Raw genomic sequence first — 17442 nt, forward strand, 5'->3', positions numbered from 1 at the left:
GTAAGGAACTTATTGTATTCTCCGACAAAAAATAGTTTGCACATTAAAAATCGCAACTTGTAGCTTAATTAAAACTCGAAAAAATGAGATCCAGTAGTAAAAAATGAATTACCTTATGGCCTTAACAATATTTTTAAGCAGCATGAAGTAAGATTCCACAAACTAAAATAAAGATTTTAGTTCAGCTTGCAAATCGCTGAACTAATTATTATGATTTGACTTGATTACAAAAATTGGTTATTTCTTTGGTAAAAAACGTTTCGTATTTGTTGTTATATTATAACTTGTGTATTTATTTAAAATTAGTTTGTTTGATTTTATTTTTAAAAAGTTCATGGTAATGTACAAAAGTGAAAACCTTCATTTTCTGTAAGATGCTTTAGTTTTAATAATCTTTTGTAAATTACAGGCTAACAACCATTTCTTAAAACAAATGTCGACTTATTTGTCTGATAACATTTTATTTAATGTTACAGCCTAAGCTTTTGTCTTCTAGATTTCAAATACAGATAGACAGTTCAGTTAAGAGTATTTTGTTTAAAATTACGAAGGATGATTTATGGTTTCCGTTACGTTTTCTGAATGTTTTCTTGTAGACCCGGTGTAAACTTGGTTGTATTTTCAGGTGTAACAGCAGCTATGTAGATAGAATTGTATAAAAAAAGTGATTATATAAAAGTCATGGTTCTTTGTGGCATTTGCGTAATTTATTGTTTATTTCGTTATTGTGGTTTTGGCTAAAAATCTTGTTAGTTTGTATTTTTATTTTGAGATTGCTAGTTTACCTTTATGTTTTTTTTACGATAGAAAGTTTTTATGTAAGTGGTTGTGCTCAAAACTACTATTAAGTTTAGAATTTTTTTGCTTTTATTGGATGCGACGTTCAGATTAAACGGTAGTTTTAATATGATATATCTTGTTTTTTATAAACTTTTATCGTATACTACGTCATACTAGTAATTAGTATTTTGAAAAAAAAAACTAATATTAGACTTCCCAAAGAGGGCGATAACTCCCCTTAATTGCCCCTTCATTCAGGAAACTACTGTTTTAATAAATATATTTTACATTAAAGTATTCTATCTAGTTGATAAGTTTTATTTTGTCTTAGTTAGTTACAAATAATTACTTTAATACTGCTTCGGTTAGTTGTAGATATTGTTTATGTATAACATCGAACAGTTTTGGACGGTTGATTACTTGAGCTTAAAATATTAATAAATAGGACTAAAACATTGTTCAAAATGTTTTAAATTGTTCTTAAATACTAAAGCCGTGTTCTTTGTTTAGTTTAATTAACTGTTTTAAATAAGTGTATAGTGTTTTCTTAATTTTATCTTAGATATTTTATTATAGAAAATATTGATAAGCATGATTTCTTTCTAAAACAGGTTGTAAGCATTGCGCCTGCTTCGCACTGCTTTTTTGAAGAGAAGAGAGAAATCTTTTTTCTTCGAAAAGCAGACTGCATAAAAATAGACGTCGCAAGAAGGGCGTAGGCTTTAGTATTACACATTCAGCGAAGAGGCATTTCTTATTAGGCATTTTACTTTTACAACCAGCGAAGGTTTTTCGTATTAGGCATTTGTTATCACACTTAGAGAAGGCTTTTTGATTACACATTCAGCGTAGAGGCTTATTTTTCACGTAGCCAGTCCGCATAGACGTTTGATCGAGAGATTCAGTTTCAACCCGAAACGAATACCGGTGTTAGAAACCAGCTCGAGACGTCTTGTAGTAGTCAGTCTAGTGATTGTTGTGGTAATTTAGTTCCTGAGCTTTTGACCTGCACGAGTGTGAGTGTCTCTTTTTTGTATCGTAATAATAGTTTTAGGTGTAAAATAAATTTTGTTTTAACAATTCTCTATCTAACATTCTAATTTAACTAACTAAGTTTAAATTTATCTAAGTTAGAATATAGTAAGTTAACGGTTGATTACGAAAGTAGCATTTGTTAAGTATTTTCTAATTTTTAATTGACTACGGTAAGTGGTCAATATTATACTAAGACGAGCCTCGTTTAACCATACCTCGTTTCCAGTTCGCATTACTGAGCTCATTCTCGGTTAAGTGCGGTGAAAAATCAACAGTTCGCATTACTGAGTCCCAACTTGGTTAATTGCGTAGAATTCGTACCAATTCGCATTACTGAGCGTTGACTCGGTTAATTGCGGAGAATTCTTATCTGTTTGCATTTCTGAGTTCTATCTCGGTTAATTGCAATTGATTTCCTCACGGAAACTCTCCGGTTGGTTATTTCCTTGAAGAATGAGTTCCAAAAATAGGAATCCCAAGGCCATGTCAACAACCCATATCACTGGCATGGTCAAGAAGCACACGAAGCGTGCACACTCGGCCGATAAAGCGTCAAGCTTTAAGAGGCGAGACCAACAAAGTAACTCCGAGCTGTTAGCAGATTCTCACATTCCAACATCAAACTCTAACACTGCACAAACTGCAACTACAAATCAGGAAACATTCAAAGCAGAACCTAACTATAAACAGAATAGAGCAACAAACAGAGTTGAAAACAGAGAATCAACACCAGAGGGTTATAGTGGCGTCCTTAACCGCCCGACTACTCCAACCTTTCAAGACACAAATGAATTTATAACGAAGACGATGACAGAAAAAAAACGAGAGATGCGCAAAAACTGTTTCCCAGAAGGCGGGTTACCATCCATGCCAATGGGAAGTGATTGTGGATCTATGTATCCAGCACCCGGCCACAACCAGGCCGATCACTATTTAGCGCCGGATGATGCTGACGAGTTCAATTTGAAACAACAAAACGAAGAACTCAAAGCTCTTTTGAGCGATTGTCGGACAGCGTTAGCCAAAGTTACACAAGAAAGGGAGAGAATAAACATGGCTGACGCACGATACAACAGTTGTCAAAATAATTACGTTTCACCAGCGTTTGACGCTTTGAACATGAGGGAGGGCCAATGCTCGCAAGAGTACAGACCCTCTGTCAGAAAAATGACTAATTATGATTTTGACAAAATGGCGAATACGCGATGTAATAGAGGGCCAAATTATCTACCGACTTTCAGAAATTCCAACACCGAAGAAGAACGTCATGTGCAACAAGCACCTCCCACCAACCAACTCATACATCAAAATGAAACAATGATTATTAAAAATGAGCCGGTTAGGGACGAGCGGCGTATATACGTGATGCCTGCCCCCGAAAACATCAACACTAGAGACAGTCGGTACCCGGGACAGTCTAAATTTTGCGACTACCGTGAACCGGTCTACAACAATTTTAACGATAATTCGTATATAAATGTTAGCGATAACGATCTCGACCGTAAGTTCCATCGGTTTAGTAAAATTACTAACCCTCGTCAAACCCTGAACTATTTCATCAAAGAATTTGAACGGTTGAACGTCACAAACGATAGAACTAAATATAATATCATAGTCGGAAAATGGGTTCCCGACGAAGTATCTCAATACTACGGCTTGACCAACCCTGATGATCGTAATTTTCAGACGTTCAAGGAGTTTTGCGAGAAACGTGATAATTTACTGACACCCATTCTCAGCAAACCTCCAGTTCACACGAGCAAAACACCGTTCAGTACTTACCTAACCGAGGCTACTGAATGGGCATATGCTAAAGAAGATGATCGTTTAAAGTTTTTCCTATACTATCATGCACCCGTCTCCCTAAAAAGCAGGATTGAAGAGTACTTCTTAGAGGACCTGTCACAATTCAAACGTCGTGTACAATCCATCTGGTCCCGCCAAGATGACGATCACTACGCACGGAACCAACAAGTAAATTATGATAGGTCAAGAAGAAACCAAAACCAACGGTTTAATAGGCGTCGGAATAACGGGAGAGATGATTTCCCTGACCAAAATTACATAGATGATGGTAACTACGATCAGAGTTTCGACAATCGAAACCAAGATCATGGTAACAATGGGAACTACACCCAAAACTCCAATAACCAAAACCGGTACCACGGAAACGGTAACAATAACAGACGCAATTACAACGCTCGAAACCAGAATTACGGTAACAATAGTAACTATGGCCGTAACGCCAATGGCAGAGACCGAAACTACCACAACGACTCCGGTAACGAACGTGATTATAACAACAGAAGAAACTTCAATAACGATTACAATGACCACCGTGATGTCACCCATTCAAATGAGCCTCCTTCCAGGCCGAATAATGTTAACAATTACCCACGACAGGGAAACTCCCTCCCACCCTCGCAGTAACGCGAGGCTCAGGGGGTAGGGTTAAAAAGTCTCGTGTTAGATTCGCCGAAGATACCCCAAAAACCTGTAATATAGGTTATGGCCGATCTAACATATTTGATTCTGTACATACTTCACAAGAGGGAAATTCCCTTAATTCAAATGTATATATCCCGGAAACACATGTTGATAGAGACCTAGAGAGGGAACGCAAACATTATACAGAAAACAAAAATTCCGTTCCTTCACAGGATGTAGATAGTGGCGGTCATCGACGCAAAATTGAGATTACTGTCGATAAGACGCCAAACATAATTTCTGTTGTACATAAAGAAATGAGTACGCCTGGTTGCTCGAAGAACTATCAAGAAACCAATAAGGTTAAAAATTCTAACATTCATGATAACGCTCCGATAAATAAAGCGTTACATTCAAATGTCCATGATGAGGACAAATCCGAGCCAAATTGCTCGAAGAACCATTTGGATAATGATACTCCGAATGAGTTTTCCCTTCATGATGTTTCTGAAGAAGAAACATTGATCTTTCATTCAAATGTCCATGATGAGGACAAAGCCGAGCCAAATTGCTCGAAGAACCATTTGGAAAATGATACTCCGAATGAGTTTTCCCTTCATAATGTTTCTGAAGAAGAAACATTGATCTTTCATTCAAATGTCCATGATGAGGACAAAGCCGAGCCGAATTGCTCGAAGAACCATTCGGAAAATGATACTCCGAATGAGTTTTCCCTTCATAATGTTTCTGAGGAAGAAACATTGATTTTTCATTCAAATGTCCATGATGAGGACAAATCCGAGCCAAATTGCTCGAAGAACCATTTGGAAAATGATATTCCGAATGACGTTTCCCTTCATATTGTTTCTGACGAAAAAACATTGATCTTTCATTCAAATGTCCATGATGAGGACAAAGCCGAGCCAAATTGCTCGAAGAACCATTCGGAAAATGATACTCCGAATGAGTTTTCCCTTCATAATGTTTCTGAGGAAGAAACATTGATTTTTCATTCAAATGTCCATGATGAGGACAAATCCGAGCCAAATTGCTCGAAGAACCATTTGGAAAATAATATTCCGAATGACGTTTCCCTTCATAATGTTTCTGGAGTAGAGACATTGGTCTCTCATTCGAATGTCCATTGTGAAGACAATAGGATCCAAATCTGCTCGACGAGTCCCCAAACATCCCTGGGAAAGGAGGAGGAGCCTCCCAGAAGAACAGGAGATAAGACAAGTCCTCTTGAACCACCGGAACCTGAACCTCCACCTGAACGACTTTAAGTAACTTGACGGTTGGAAAAACGAATAACCGTCACCTCAAATCGCAACTTTCATTATGCGACTTTTCTCAAAATAAACCTCGAGAGAAACCTCGACTTCAAACGATTTCTATGGTTAATAATTTGCAAAATTTTTTTTTTTCATTATTAAAACCATATTTTAGTACATAATTTACGTTACTATGCATTAAACGTTAAATTCTCTGACATCTACAATTACGATTCTTTGTTATAATACATGATACTTCTAACCAAACTGAAGTTGCATATTGTATAACTTTAAACATTTCATTTCGACTAAATTATACAAGTATTGTTGTAAACAAAAATGCAATTTTATACAGTAAACATCGAATCGACGTAGTTAAAAACGCAGTTAAGCATTGGTTGCAAGCTAGTAATAACATACCTAATGAACAAAAAAGTATTAAAATTTTTTTTTTTTGCTTTTGCTACTGAACTATTAGTGATTGATATCTAATACCGTCATTACTTTTATAAGCTACTCGTGTTCTGTATATGAAATAATTTCACAACATTCTGTCTGCATACAAAAAATTACCAAATCGAAGCTAACAGGCATATGTAAACGAAGGCAAATGTTTTTTTTTTTCATTTGCAAACAGTTTAATTACGTCTTTTGACATCTTTTAATGGCAAACACAGTGTATTTAAAACTCAAATGTTTCCTTAAGTGATATAAAAAAAGTTTCGAGTTTTAGCCGATTTCGGTTAAACCGTAAAAACCGCAAAACGAAATTTGTTTAACTACTAGATTTAGTTACATTACTTTTAAAACAAATTTCATTTCGCAGCAAATGCATTATAATAACAACTACTGAATTACAAACTAAAAGCTCGAACGTTGTTTTTAAAATGCTTCTGTGTGAAAATTTTATCGAAATTCAAGCGAAACATTGCGTTGTAAATTATTGCCACTCATGAACTTGAATCGAGACTTTCTGTTTTTACTTCAAAAAAATTCAGTGTTTGAAAATTTCTTTTGCAACCACAACGATAAAATATTTTAAAGGGAGTAAAGAAACGCTCCAAACCTTCAAACCAGAATAATTGATAAAAAAATACAACTTTTCAACGCCATTAAAAAACGTAAAATACAGCTGCATTTATTTCGAATTGCTGAAGTCTAGTAATAGATGCTTAACTTCGTGGGAAGTCGTAAAATTCGTTTCATTATTTCAATTGTTTTTTTTTTTGTTTGTTACGTAAACATCGAAACAACCAAAAATAACTTTAACGATTGAAACGAAGTTACAGACTAGTAAAAATAAAACATTAGAATCACATTAGTGAAAGTTTCGAAACTAATCATCATTAGTTAATTACCGCACACGTTGCTAACGATAACAAATTTAGCAAATAGTAAAAATAATAGTTGTCGATATTCATAAACAAACCAGTACTTAAAAGTTCTAGTAATGAATAACAACTAAACCTTAATTGAATGGCGTACAACGTTAAAAGTGCATCTAACTGTAACTAAGGTAATGTTGATCGCATAGTTATGCCGAGAAATTTAAGTACAAATGAAATAAACTACAAACTATTGAACTTTAGCATAAACTAAAAACCTAATAACTCAACGAGAAGCATCAAGTTTCACTAACTTACTTCATGTTTACAAAACAGGTCAAAAGTTTAGTGACTTCCAAACTTACTTGGTTTTTTTCGATAATTAAATTAGTGGTTTAGGTTTCTTCAAAAGTTCTTTTGATTAATAGTGAACTCTTCACTCAAACTCAATGACTGTAAAGAATTTAGAAACTAGCAATAAGAAACTACTAAGTTCAACTTTTGGCCTTTAAGTTCTTTCGAGTAAATTTGTTTTGATACATTTTTATTGCTCGCATACAAAGCACCAAAAGTTTATTGATACTACTTGAAAACAAGACGCGATGGGAGTGAAAGTTTGAATTAACTTAATCATTCACTTAGTCGTTATTCTCTTGAGCAACCACTCGTAAACTTTTTTCTTTTGCAAAATTACTGAATGCATCTTACTGTTTACTTACTTACATCAACAACCAGTCAATCAGCAAACCACCAGTCGCGGTAAAAAAAAAAGACTGGTGGAAAAACAAACAGATGGCAAAGAGGTCAAACCGATTTAACCCAGGGCCAGATAAGCGAGATAATCATTCCAGAGGATCAGTGTTCCACTCCAGCAACAACCAGTCGGACATCAACATCCAGTCGAACAACAACAACCAGCCGGGCAACAACATCCAGTTGGGCAACAACAACCAGCAGGGCGGCATCAACTGGACACAGGAGGACCAGCGTGAAGTAATACAGAGGAAAAGAAAAAGACATTAACAATTAACAATCAAACGCACGCGAATAACGCGCAATAGGGACCAATTTTTTTGTTTTTTTGATTAACTCTTTATTCCTTATAGCACTACGTTTTATTAAACTTTTTAGATAAATTTTTCTGAAGCCATAGACAATTTAAAAAAGTAAATATTGTTAGTATTAATCACTTCACTTTAATGTATTAGTGCTTAAACTTTTTAGATAAATTTTTCTGAAGCTATAAACAATTTAAAAAAGTAAATTTTGTTAGTATTAATCACTTCACTTTAACGTATTAGTGCTTTAACTTTTTAGATAAAATTTTCTAATGTTTTATAAACAATTAAAAATAAATTAATGTTGTTAGCACTAATCACTTCACTCTAAAGTAGTGCCCTTAACAAGTTTTGTTTTTTTTTTAAACGTGCGTTTCCTTGTTAATTGCCGTACTGTCCATGTTTTAAGAGATTTACAATTCCTAAAATTTAACATCTAGATGTTTTTCAAAGTAATTCTACTGGTGTATACTCTACATCAGTATTTATGTTCTTTACAGATTAAGATTTTCGATAATTAATCGATGATATCGTATTATTGTAAATTGTACCACTCATGTGTGTTTTAGAGTTTTGTTATTAGATATTAAAAACTTGATTTAAGGGTTTCTTAAAAAGTTTAGAACGTTTTTCAGATGATGTTGTCTAGCTGTTATGTTTTGTTAGATTCTGCAAACTTTACTTTAGTTTAAATTTAAAGATTTTTTAGTACCAACCATTGATGTAAGTTGACGCCACTTTTACGTTAAACTCTACCCATTTCCAAATCATTACCATTACAAGTGGTTTGTAAACTATTTTTTGTATTTGTGAATTTGTTTGTGAATTTGTAAATTACTGGGTTATAATACCTTTGCATGCTTAGTTTTTTTCTTCTCACTTTTTTTTTACGTTAGTATTATCAAAGCTCAGGAATTAGTAATTGACCACACAAATCCACGGCATTCAGAAAGGAGGACCCTGTCCTGTTATTTCTTTAAAAAAAAATAAAAATAATAAAATTTAGGGGATGGCAGGTGGCGGTGTAAGCATTGCGCCTGCTTCGCACTGCTTTTTTGAAGAGAAGAGAGAAATCTTTTTTCTTCGAAAAGCAGACTGCATAAAAATAGACGTCGCAAGAAGGGCGTAGGCTTTAGTATTACACATTCAGCGAAGAGGCATTTCTTATTAGGCATTTTACTTTTACAACCAGCGAAGGTTTTTCGTATTAGGCATTTGTTATCACACTTAGAGAAGGCTTTTTGATTACACATTCAGCGTAGAGGCTTATTTTTCACGTAGCCAGTCCGCATAGACGTTTGATCGAGAGATTCAGTTTCAACCCGAAACGAATACCGGTGTTAGAAACCAGCTCGAGACGTCTTGTAGTAGTCAGTCTAGTGATTGTTGTGGTAATTTAGTTCCTGAGCTTTTGACCTGCACGAGTGTGAGTGTCTCTTTTTTGTATCGTAATAATAGTTTTAGGTGTAAAATAAATTTTGTTTTAACAATTCTCTATCTAACATTCTAATTTAACTAACTAAGTTTAAATTTATCTAAGTTAGAATATAGTAAGTTAACGGTTGATTACGAAAGTAGCATTTGTTAAGTATTTTCTAATTTTTAATTGACTACGGTAAGTGGTCAATATTATACTAAGACGAGCCTCGTTTAACCATACCTCGTTTCCAGTTCGCATTACTGAGCTCATTCTCGGTTAAGTGCGGTGAAAAATCAACAGTTCGCATTACTGAGTCCCAACTTGGTTAATTGCGTAGAATTCGTACCAATTCGCATTACTGAGCGTTGACTCGGTTAATTGCGGAGAATTCTTATCTGTTTGCATTTCTGAGTTCTATCTCGGTTAATTGCAATTGATTTCTTCACGGAAACTCTCCGGTTGGTTATTTCCTTGAAGAATGAGTTCCAAAAATAGGAATCCCAAGGCCATGTCAACAACCCATATCACTGGCATGGTCAAGAAGCACACGAAGCGTGCACACTCGGCCGATAAAGCGTCAAGCTTTAAGAGGCGAGACCAACAAAGTAACTCCGAGCTGTTAGCAGATTCTCACATTCCAACATCAAACTCTAACACTGCACAAACTGCAACTACAAATCAGGAAACATTCAAAGCAGAACCTAACAATAAACAAAATAGACAAGCAAACAAAGAAGAAAACAGAGAATCAACAGCAGAGGGTTATAAGGTTGATATGAAATTTTTGGACATTCATGTCTAAGCTATTTTAACTTAAAAACAACAAAATAATAAACTTACTAAACCACAGGCTGAAGCTTGCTCAGGAAGTACAAAAGGAGCAAATCCATCAAAAAGATATTGATAGTCTTTAAATACCAATCGCAGCTTTTCTACTAATTCAGGAATAGAAATGTCTCTTGCTACCGTGTAACTTTTCATTATACTTAAAAAGTCTCTCAGCGTATCCTTGTTTACACTTTTTTCTATTCTGCGTAAAAATTAAACTGCTTTTCTATATTGCAAAAAAAATCGTCAGTATAGTAGCAAAAAGAGGAAAAATACAGTTCACAAAGCTAGCAACTTATTTTTATAACTTTCTCAGATAAAAACGTCGTGATTTTAACTGTTTTTGAAAAGGTATAATTTACTTAGTCTTACTGTTGGTTCCTTTATAATCAAATTAATATCACACACATGGTAATAAAACTACTTCAACAACTCAGTTAAATAAATTAATTTGTAATACTCGTTAGACATAAATTTCAACACAAATACTACATTGCTAATCTAAATTTAAGCAAGCAGTATAAATAATAAATAATTTTTACAGAAGCTTTTCAATTGTTTATGTGTTTTAAATTAAGTAATAAGTCGCTAAAAATTGTTATGCCAGAATTGATAAAAAGATTAATAAAATATTAATTGGGAATTTTATGTACAGCTTAGATTAGAATTTGAGTAAATCTAGTTTAGTAAAATACTACAATTTCAATTATGTTTTTATAAACAGGATAAGCACCTAAAATTTTGCAATTTTAGACTGACATCCCTCGATTTAGACTGACATATTTCCTAACCTCTGTCGGTCGGCACCCAGTCTAGCATATAACCAGATGAAATGACGTAACCTAGTAGATTAATCGTAACTGCGGGAACCGAACATTTATAAACCAACCATTTCCAAGCCGATCAGTAAAAATTTGTTAATTTTTAAGTTTTTTTTTTAGATCAGGATTTAATGAAAAAGAAACTAATCTTAAGAAATTTGTTGTTATATTAAAATTTATTTTACGTTGTCTCAAAAATATAATGTTTATTTAGTTTTACTTAAAACTTGCAACGCTAAATATCAAAAAATAGATTTGAAGTAAAACTATCTCAATATTTATTAAAATAAGTTTCAATACAAAAAAAACAACTTTGTTTAGATTAGTTTGTTTTTAAAACAAAATCTATAAAGTCATCTTGTTAAACTAAAATTTTTATTTATTTTGTTATATACTAATGAAATTTATTTTCTTAATAATTAATTTAGAAACAGGTTTTATCGAAACTTATTTTTGATTGAAGTTTAAAAAACCTATATTTTGTAGTATTATTTAATATCCAGCACAGAAAAACTTAATCAATATGAAATGAAAATTAAATGATACTATAAACAGACATGCTTTAATTAGTGAAAGTAGTTTTGATCGATGTGTGTACCTCTTAAAAATTCAAGAGATATTTGAAGATAGTTTTGTTTGCTATACTAAATACTTGGAGAACTTTAAGAGAGTTACTAAAGTTAACTAAAAAGTACGGACTTAGTTTAGTCTTTTTTAATACTTTAAATTCGTCAATCACTGTAATAATTACTCCACTTGATCAAAAGTAGATAATATTTTTAAATTACTATGAATTAAATGACTTAGTTAATATTTTAGTTAAACAAAATAAAAGTGTTTATTTTATTAAGACAGTAATAAGTTATAGTAATACTTTAAATTGATGCCTGTAGAATAAAAAAGTTATAAACAGATTTATCTAATTACAAACAGTACAAAAAATTAAAACAACACTAACTTTTTCAAATAACCATCTGCAAACCGACAGTCATTTAAGTTCTTGTTCGGGTCTGACTGTATAACTTTGTCTATTTCTAAAGGCAAAATGGAATCTGCAACTTCAATGAGCTGACAAACACTCTTATCTTTAGCTTCAACAACATTTGAACATTTTATTTCTTTTCCATTCAGCTCGTGGTGAAGACTTAAAAATCATATGATATTTAGCAAAAAAACTTAAGAATTCAATAATTTCAGAAAATTTATGGCTATAGTTTTCTTATAAACCGCCAACTTTTTAACCTTAACATTAGTGGTTTTTACATTACTTATTCCTGTTAGGGAGGAGTGTGAATTTTTTATCAAATAATAAAATCAGCTTTATAATTAAACCTTTAAATAAAAGCTATAACTTAACTTATGTTTTATTTTTTTTTTGTTATAAGAAAGCAAATATAGGTAACTTTTTCTTCATAAATTTTATTATAAAATGTTTTAACCACTTAAATTTTATTTCTGATTAGGCTTTTAAGCGAGGCACGTTAAATATTGGACCATAGTTTTTCAAATTGTATTTAACAACAGTATATCAAAATTTACAAGCTAAAATTATAGATTAAAACTTTCAAAAAAGAAAAAGTGTATATTAAAAATAAACTGTAAAAACTTGAAAATTAGTTTAAGAAAAATTAAGCGTAAGTTTGCAAATAATTCTTTATTTGTCTTTATAGTTTGCACATTCACTAATAGAATAACTTCTGCATTAAAAGCTTACGAACTTTAAATCTTTTCATATGAAAACTACGTTGAAACTCATTAAGCTATAAAAAGTATATGCTTGCTAAGATAGAGGCCACTAAACAAAGTTTACCCTATTATGGCTCTAACAGAGGGGTGTGCAACGTACTGTCCGCCAAGCAGAAGTCTCTGGCCAACACCATACTCTTAGCTTGTAAAAAGTTGGGTAAGATATTTTAATTTTGATTTTCTCTAACTGATATTTTAATTTTTGCTCTCAACTTTATTTCCATTCTACATTAGTTCTTCCACAAGATCATTCAAATAATTCATTCATTTAAAATTTTATAAAATAAAAATTATGATATCATTCTATTGTCGAAACGGATTTGTTGTGTTGAAAAACAATTGGCAACATAAAATTACTACATTCTTCTTTTTAATAAAATTATTTAATATTTTATGCTTTATACATTATACTCAATTCCTTTTAAATAGCAAAATAAAAAGTAAAACTGCTTATAATACTTATTAATATTTCAATTGACTATGACGGAATTATAAAAGGTTAAAAAGCAAGTTATGGAAATCAAAGTTGAAAACGATAGTAATCTAATAAGCTTCTAAAAAAGCTATTTTTACATTATCTTATACTCGTGTGCTCAACTTCGGTTTTTCTTATTCGATTAGCATCGATTCTAAGCTATAAAGCTCTTTTCAATTACATCAATGAGAACTTTTAAGATATTCTCTACGACAAGTTCTAGTAAGGTAAACATTCATGCAAGAGATCGAAAACAGCGTCAAGCTTGTCTTGTCTTTATGCTCAGTAAGTCCACGAAAGATTTGTCACGATTTATATCCAATGTAGGAGATGCTCTGGTCTTATTTATGACATTTGTTACAAACATTTTTGAGCACTTGCTTTAAATTCACTGCTAGTAAACATTATTGAAAAGGGCTCTATAAAAGCTTTCTTGGTTCAGAATGTTTTACATTAAAAAACAGTTTACAAAACTATAAATATTTAAAATAATCAGAAACCACAACCCTATGAACATTTTATAGCAGAAATTTTTATAAATTAAAATTGAATTTGAAACAGTTATAACTTCTGCAGTTGTACTTATACTTTATGTTGTGTAAAAGTTTATCAACTAAAATAGTACAAAATAAAAACTTACTCAGAAATCAAATTACTACGCTTTTTGGGAATTTCATTTTTTATATTATCATAATGATCAACAGCTTTCCTTTTGGATGGTTTACTAATCACTCTAAAAATTATCATGTAATAACAATTTTTTCAATTTTTATGAGTAAAAAATATAGATAATTATTTTAACTGTAAAAACTTACTTTTTCAAAATGTTACTTTTAGCTGGAACTATTTGCTTTGGTGTTTTTATCGCTTTTTTAGATAAAACAGAGTTTTCCAAGTTTTTTGTTTCTTTCTTTTGTATATCTTCAGTATTGAATAATTTAGATGCAACCTAAGATTTGGTAGGACTTTATTTTTTAAAGATATCGTCATATTGTAATTGCTAAATTTTTGTCGTATATGAAACTTAAAGACAAGATTAAAACTTAGATAATCATTACCTAGCAAAGATTTAAAATTATTAAAGAATTATTTTCAAGTTTTATTTAGTTTAGGTAAACTTCAAAATTTTGAATTTGAAATTTTTGAGAAAGTAAAAAAAAATAATAAAATGAACTTGAGTAGTGACATGAAGATTCTTCGCTGGTACTTCAGGTATTGGTATGGTATCCATACCTGAATAAAAAATAAATTACTCGAAAATTGCTTCGAACGCTAATTCTATTATTCAAAACAATAGTTAGTATTAAAAACAAAGAAAGAAGTGGAAACTTGTTACCTAACAGAAAACTTTATTTTTAAGTTTCTATAAGCTGTGCTAAACTTTGAGTTTAGTAAGACACTTCTAACTAAACCTTTTTACTAAAGGCATTTTAAGGGCATAAGGGGTAAATCACTTTATTAAAAAGTTAGTCTTTGATTAAATAAATACTCAGCTACCAGTATTTTTTTACCAATTTACAAATTCAAAGTAACTATTGAGATCTAGGCAATCAAAATTTAGAGAGTTTAATAGGTTCCTTTTTTCGTTCAAATGACTATTTAGTTAAAATCTGCTTCATCTGTTTTTACAGCAGTTTTCTTAAAATTTTAATACGTTTTGCAGTTTTACAAAAAACTTGTAGGAAGTATACTTAAAATAAACAAAATGAAATAAAAAGTAAATTTTTGTTTAATATTTTTGATAGAAAAGATAAATTTAAAACCAAAAAAATACCGGTTTCTTAAGGCCATAGGAGGGGTAAACCATGTTTTTTACAAGTTGATCTTATTTTATAGAATTTTTTTTAAGCTTCAAGATGCTTTTTATTGTTTTAAAAAATTCAAATTATTTTTTGAGATATGACCAGTCAAAGTCGGCCCCATAATAGGTTCCCTATGGGAAGGGAAAACTAAAACAGCAAAAAATAACTATTTCATTTAAAATCTATCTCCTCCTACATTTTTAAAGCAACCTTCTTCAAACTTTCACAGTCTAATCTTTATAAAATAACAAAAAAACGTCACTTTGAAATTAAAAAAAAAAATTGTAAAAATATTTTCTTTTTGAAAAAAAACACTTTTTTTTTTTTTTGTGATAAAATTGTTATTTTTTTAAATTACTAAAATTCTAAAGTATAGTTTTTTCCTTTTATTATAAGGAATGTTTCCTGAAAATTTGAAGAAGATTGCTTGAAAAATGAAGGAGGAGATAGATTTTTAGTGAATTTTAAAATTTCCAAGAAAATTGACCCCGAAAAATTTGCGGTCCATACGTTTATATTGGAAAGTTTTTACAAAAAAATTAAATATCTCAAAAGTTAAATGATATTTTTGAATTCTATAAAAACTGGCTTGTAGTTTGTACTTAAAGCCTTCATATAAAAGCCAAAGTTAATTTTTGTAAAAAAATGTTTGACCCCCCCCCCCCCCCCCTTTGGCCTTAATAGTTGTTTGTAATACTAGAAAAAATATAAAAGACTGAATGATTAAACTTACAATGTATTCAAATAATTTCAAACATAAAATAAGAATGACAAATTACCTTTACCATTACTAAAAATTACAAATTACCATTATTTAAAAATGAAATATTACAAACTAATTTTGTTCAGTGTTGCCACAGATCAAGCTGAGAAACATTTCCTGACTTTTTACTAAAATTTTCTTGACTTTTCTAAATCAAACTTATAATTAAATTTATTCTAAAATACATAATAAACCACTTTAAACTATCTAAAGCTTTCAGTCTTGTTTTTATATAGGTTGAAACAACAGTTTTTTTTTTGCTGAGTTCAATCATCTTATTTCCATTACATCACTTGAACCATCAGTGTATGATTGATTTATATGCAAAAAAAAAAACAGCTCTATCAGCAAAATATAGTCAGACTTAGCATAAACAAGTTGTAAAACAAACTAAAAGGTAATAATACCAAATAATAAAAAACATTTATCTACACATGTAATACTTATATAAATTTTTCTATTAGTTTAATAAAATACTTCCTAAACCATTTAATATAAAATCCTTAAATTAAAAATCAATTAGAAAAGAATATACTTGTAACTTTAAAAAATACATAAAAAAGTAAACCATAAATCTGTTACACAAAATATTTCTTCATATCATTTAGTAAAAAAATTGTAACAAATAAATATACTCTTATTTATTTTAAAATCTAAAGTTATTCTATAAATATCACGAATAAGTAAAATTACTTGCTTTATCGTATATGTGAAGTTTAATTTTAAAGAATAAAATTTTATTTTTTGTAAAAATTTTATGAAATTTATAGTATCTATACTTAAAGAGGAAATTGCTTTAAACACTGTTAAGGGCGTAGGAAAGTCCAAAATTTTTGTTTATAAAAATCAACATTGGCTCTTATTTGAAAGTTTATAGGATATACAATAAGATACTTTTTATATAAAAAAAATAATTAACTTTTGATATTTAACTAGTTTTGTAAAAAAAATATATTATATTATTTGTATATATTCAAAAAACTTCCAGAATGATTTTATGGGAATTTTGAAAAATTCAATAGAAGTGATCATTTCTAAAAATCTATCACCTCCTTAACTTTTAAAGCATTTTAGTTCAAATTTTCAGGAAATGTTCTTATTTATACAACAAACAAATCGTAAAAAGCAAATTAAAAAATATATATAGATCAAAAAAATAAACTAATGAAAAAAAATAAAATTATTTTAAAAAAAAAATTATACAAAAATAAAAACTTGAAAATATGTATCCTACAAGTTATTTAAAATTAATTAAGTATTACTATGAAAAACTTTCAAAAAAACTACTCGAAAATGAAGAAGGAGGTAAACTTTTAGTGAAATAGTCTATTTTTCCCTCTCTAAAGAACCTATAGAACTCTTTAAATTTGATCGCCTATATCTCAAAACTTACTTCGAATTTTGAGGAAGAGTAACTGGTGGCTTTTTAAATTATGTACAAATTAAGAATATATTTCAAAAAAGTGTTTTAGAAGTATTACTGTAAATTAATAATTGATAAACTTGATTTATAGGTCTGTGCACAGTAGAAAATTGGTGCACTCTTTTGTGAACAGTAAAAATAGTTCAATGTACATTACTGTTCACAGGAGCACACCTTGAGAACCACTACTTTAGAACACCTTATAGCACTAACTTTCACTTAAAAAAAACGTGCACATTTAAAATATATGTAAAAAAAGAATCTA

The 17442-nt window shown here is 30.6% G+C and overlaps 1 protein-coding gene and 1 long non-coding RNA gene across 4 annotated transcripts in view; one reads left to right on the plus strand and one right to left on the minus strand.

Annotated features, from left to right (window-relative positions):
• LOC145843450 (uncharacterized) overlaps positions 1-17442 on the minus strand; it is a 59517-nt gene that overhangs the window by 13990 nt on the left and 28085 nt on the right. For all 3 annotated transcript variants that reach the window (XM_082950938.1, XM_082950937.1, XM_082950936.1), the window contains exons 11-15: positions 14364-14422; positions 14005-14138; positions 13830-13922; positions 11927-12112; positions 10160-10349 (exon numbers count right to left, since the gene is read on the minus strand). In XM_082950938.1, the coding sequence (XP_082807064.1) occupies positions 10160-10349; positions 11927-12112; positions 13830-13922; positions 14005-14138; positions 14364-14422 (662 nt within the window). The remainder of the gene's footprint in view (positions 1-10159; positions 10350-11926; positions 12113-13829; positions 13923-14004; positions 14139-14363; positions 14423-17442) is intronic.
• On the plus strand, positions 6122-10974 carry LOC145843451 (uncharacterized). The gene is made up of 2 exons (XR_014370240.1): positions 6122-9325; positions 10872-10974. It is a non-coding gene; the product is annotated as an uncharacterized LOC145843451 (long non-coding RNA).

This window comes from Thalia democratica, chromosome 8 (genome assembly GCF_965202585.1).
Source record: "Thalia democratica chromosome 8, ktThaDemo2.hap1.1, whole genome shotgun sequence".
Lineage (NCBI taxonomy): Eukaryota > Metazoa > Chordata > Thaliacea > Salpida > Salpidae > Thalia > Thalia democratica.